General features: G+C 33.4%; 1 protein-coding gene across 1 annotated transcript; it reads left to right on the top strand.

Annotated features, from left to right (window-relative positions):
• The first annotated feature begins 1,347 nt into the window (after positions 1 to 1,347).
• LOC143918636 (uncharacterized) lies at positions 1,348 to 4,052 on the top strand. The gene is made up of 3 exons (XM_077440578.1): positions 1,348 to 1,446; positions 1,524 to 2,222; positions 3,315 to 4,052. Exons 1-2 carry the CDS (start codon positions 1,348 to 1,350, stop codon positions 2,127 to 2,129), a joined length of 705 nt encoding a protein of 234 aa, XP_077296704.1. The 3' UTR covers positions 2,130 to 2,222; positions 3,315 to 4,052.

Genomic DNA, 4,052 nt, shown 5'->3' with positions numbered 1-4,052 from the left:
AGCATTGACGCAAAGATTAAGAATAGCTTCAAACAACAAACCTTTGGAGACTCGAGCGAATTGAAGAGACAATACGTAGCAGATCTAGAAAACAATCAACACAACGATCAACACAGCGACAAGTCGTCTCATCACAGCGTCACGGCGACAAGGATTCAATTACAATTCCGAAATAATGTAGAAAAACTCGAATCTAAAACTAAAGAGCTTAATTTGGTCAAAGGAAAAAAAAATCTTACAATGGATACAGTACAGAAGTTTTTAGTTAAATATATAGAGATGACCTTAGTTGAATGTGTTGCCAAAGTAAAGTGTTGCCAAAGGTGCAAGACAAACAAAAAGTCTAGAAAGAAATCAAGAGACGACGAAACACGTGTCATCAAAACGTACACGTATGTTTCTTACATAAATATATCGGCTTATTTATACTTTCCTCTGGTATTGTATTTGCTTTTTTACTACTTTTTTTTACTGTAATATGTTTAATCATTCTAATTGTAGGAACTTATTTTTACTGGTAACAATTTAGAGAAACATTTTTTGAAACATTTTTTACTTGTGTTCATTTTATTTGTTCAATGTATTTTTATGTTTTGTAAATATACATATGTGCTTATACCTAAATCTTTGTCGTTTAATTATTTTCCTACTAATAATTTTATTGATGAAAAGATATAAATAATAATAAATGTTTAAAAAAATGGTTCACTAACACATACACATATTTGACAATTTTTCGACATATTACAACCTAGAAAGGCAACAGCCATCAAATTGGTCAAAACTTTTGCAGCCCCTGGAACCAGTAAAAATGACGCCTCTGATAAGGTGGATGTTGAGATTAAAGGCACAGACCCACTGAATCTTATGGCACGTATGGCATTTTCTCAGTTTTTAGTTTGGGTAATCCGTCATAGGCCAACTATAAAGCTTTTCTTATCGTAAACGTTTACTTACGTACGGAGTTTCCTAGGAAACGTGTTCATTCATTCTCCCGTGTACACTGACCAGATGATTTTGACAATGCGTACACTTACTAGAAAATGTAGATATATGTACATCAGCGAGGTTTACACTCTGAGGGCGAAAACACGCTGAATGGTCCGTGGTACGTGTTTTTTTAGATACTTTTAAAACGCAACACCCTTTTTATATATACACGGTCCACAGACCAAAAAATCACCCCCTGGAGTGTTTTCGGTGGTATTTTATCCTTGCTTGACAGTGATTGATAACGGTGCATCACATAGTTGAAGAAACGTAGGAGAAACACACGCACTCTGCACGTGCAACTACACATGAATTCGGTTTGGGGAACATTCACTGTCACAGCGGGGAGCCAAGGACATGACGTTCCGTACTACTCAGTGTGTTTTCATCCTTACATGTACACCACCCTATACTTGCGATAGCGGGAACGGGTCGCGAGGTCACGAAACAAAAACAGTGATATTTCATTATAAAATATTTTTGGGAAATGAGAATGTTGCAATTTTTTTTTTAATTTCTAAATTTTATTTCAGACCAATTGTCCCAGAACCGTCTCAAAAATAGTTGGCAACTTTAGTTGCAAGTCGAGTTTTGATATGAAATTGGTTACTCGACTGAAAACTATGAAAATGTTTACAAAAATTGGACTCATCGGGTCGACGGCTGCCGTTTCTGGAGTTCTGCTCATCTTTCTGGGTATGCTGATGCAGCTCGGAGTATGGCTGCTGGTTATCGGCAACGTGATCTTAATTGGAGGACTAGTGTATGCCAATGGTCATGAAAAGACTCTCCAGCTATTCTTCGCCGAAGACAAAAGGATAGCTACCGTCTTCTTCTTGGTCGGCATTGCCTGCATGCTGTTTGGCAAGACATTGTCTGGAGCTCTCCTCGAGATTTGCGGCCTGATCCTGCTTTTCGAGAATATAGTGATGGATATAATCAATACTATTATATACCTCGCAAAGGTAATCGGCGCTTTGGTGTTGTTATTTCTAATGGTGATAGTGTACCTGCTGTCAACTCTCTTCAAATATATTTTCAAAGTGCACAAATTGATGATTGTGGAAACGCATTCCTATACGTATGTCAATGGAATACTAGTTAATTATACATATAATCAGTCAACTCAAATAACATAATTCATGTAATAGTTTGAATGACCTGTTTGATTTAATTATGGTTAACTGATATTAATTGAAACATCAAGTATTTTATTTGTTTTATGTACATAAGTATATTAAGAGGGCTGGACCCCAGCGCCTTGTCCATACAAACGTATTATGCTGCGTACGCACCAAGCCAACGAACGGCCAACTTTTAAAACCAGAAGCGTACAAAATATCGAAATAAAAATTAAATTAAAAAATTGAATTCAAATATCAAAATTAAAACTATTATTATTATACTAAAATTAAATTCAAATATCAAAATAAAATTATAATCATTATATTAAAATTAAAATAAAATATTGAAAGTTAAAACAGCATATACAATTTAATTAAATTTTCGAGATTGAGCTAAAATTAGATCATCAACAATCACATACAGGTAGTCCTCGACTTAAGATGTTTTGACTTACGAAGATACGCACTATGATCGAAAAAAAAATCAAATAAAAATTGTTTTGAAAAATTGGGGTAATCTTCTGACGAACTCACCCAGGAATCATTTAAAGGCATTTAAATCATTTGTATTTTTGTTTCAAATCAGTCACTAATTAAATCAATTAGATTTTCATATATCGAACTTGCGCTTAAGCCTACTGGTTTAGCTGTCACGGAAAATGGATTCCGAACCTAAGAATCGTCCTTACTAGTTTTCGAAAAATATTGCAAACGAGTTGTTTTCAAGTTATGTATGTGATCTAAAAATACGTTGAAAACTTCTTCACCTACTTTAAAATTCAATTTAGACATCAGTGGATATTGATCATCACTCACCTTTCAATATGAAGTAGAAGATCTTTAAATGTGTTGCAGAATATAAAACCTTTTCAAATTGCGCGGAACATCTATTCAGGTTCAGCAGAACACTGGTGTTCCGCTGAACATAGTTTGGGAAACCCTGCACTAGAGAAATTATTTTTTAATATGATATGGATATCCACCATAGGCATGGTTCTATTTTTTTTTTTTTTGGTTAATTGATTTTTTGGTTTTTGATTAATTTGATTTTTTGATTAATCAAAAAAAAAAAAAAATAATAATAATAGAACCATGCCTATGGTGGATATCCATAGCATATTAAAAAATAATTTCTCTAGTGCCATAATTGAGGAAAGGAGAAGTGTAATACGATTGTATGGACAAGGCGCTGGGGTCCAGCCCTCTTAAGCTGGTGCGAAAAATGCGTATTGTGGACAACCCATGACTTTATCTATGTATGTATATAGTGCTGTAGTGAGGCGGGCGCGGCAATAACTGTAAAATGTAGATTTTTCAAGTTTCCAATATAAAGGAGAGCATAAATAAATTTACATTTAATTTGTTTTAAATTTTTTTTTTCAAAATATTTTTTGCATTTTCGTGACATTTTTTAATCCGACTTTTGTACCTTCTCTTATATTATACCTCTTTTTTTACAAGCCTATTAGGCTACTTTCGATTTTTAAAAGTTTTTGGATTAAATTATATCCGAAACCATCAACGGATTGGACTGAAAATTTAATACGTGTAATAAGTCTAAAGAATTTCTTATATATTAGTAATTTTAAATATTTTTTCTCGGTAACCATTTAATTTATTTAATTTTTAACCTTTTTTTTGCTCTCTAAAGAGCAAAAAAAAGAAACCCATTTATTTCGAGTTGGCGCATCCTAGGGCCACTCACTGCTGATAACATTGCCGAGACTTGGGGGGGGGGTCAAAGCGCCGTGCCTTTTTCACAGATTTTTTAATTTTTTCTGTAATTTCTGTGTAATAATTTTTTTAAAAACCTCTGTTATATTTACCTATTTGCATCTCGTCTTATTGTGTGTATGTACATATAGCTGAGAATTCTCTCTTATTCTTGTATATATTTTTTCGGTGTTAAAACAATCAAATAAAATTATATAAGAAGTG

This window comes from Arctopsyche grandis, chromosome 11 (assembly GCF_051622035.1).
Source record: "Arctopsyche grandis isolate Sample6627 chromosome 11, ASM5162203v2, whole genome shotgun sequence".
In the NCBI taxonomy this organism is placed as follows: Eukaryota; Metazoa; Arthropoda; class Insecta; order Trichoptera; family Hydropsychidae; genus Arctopsyche; species Arctopsyche grandis.
Note: the sequence above shows the minus strand (reverse complement) of the source record. Positions and strands in the feature narration are given on the sequence as shown.

Excerpts from the sequence above, each read along its gene's own strand:
- LOC143918636 (XM_077440578.1), top strand. The coding sequence starts at position 1,348 with ATGACGTTCCGTACTACTCAGTGTGTTTTCATCCTTACATGTACACCA. Across the intron at positions 1,447-1,523 it reads GAGGTCACGAAACAAAAACA|ACCAATTGTCCCAGAACCGT; the intron begins GTGATATTTCAT and ends ATTTTATTTCAG.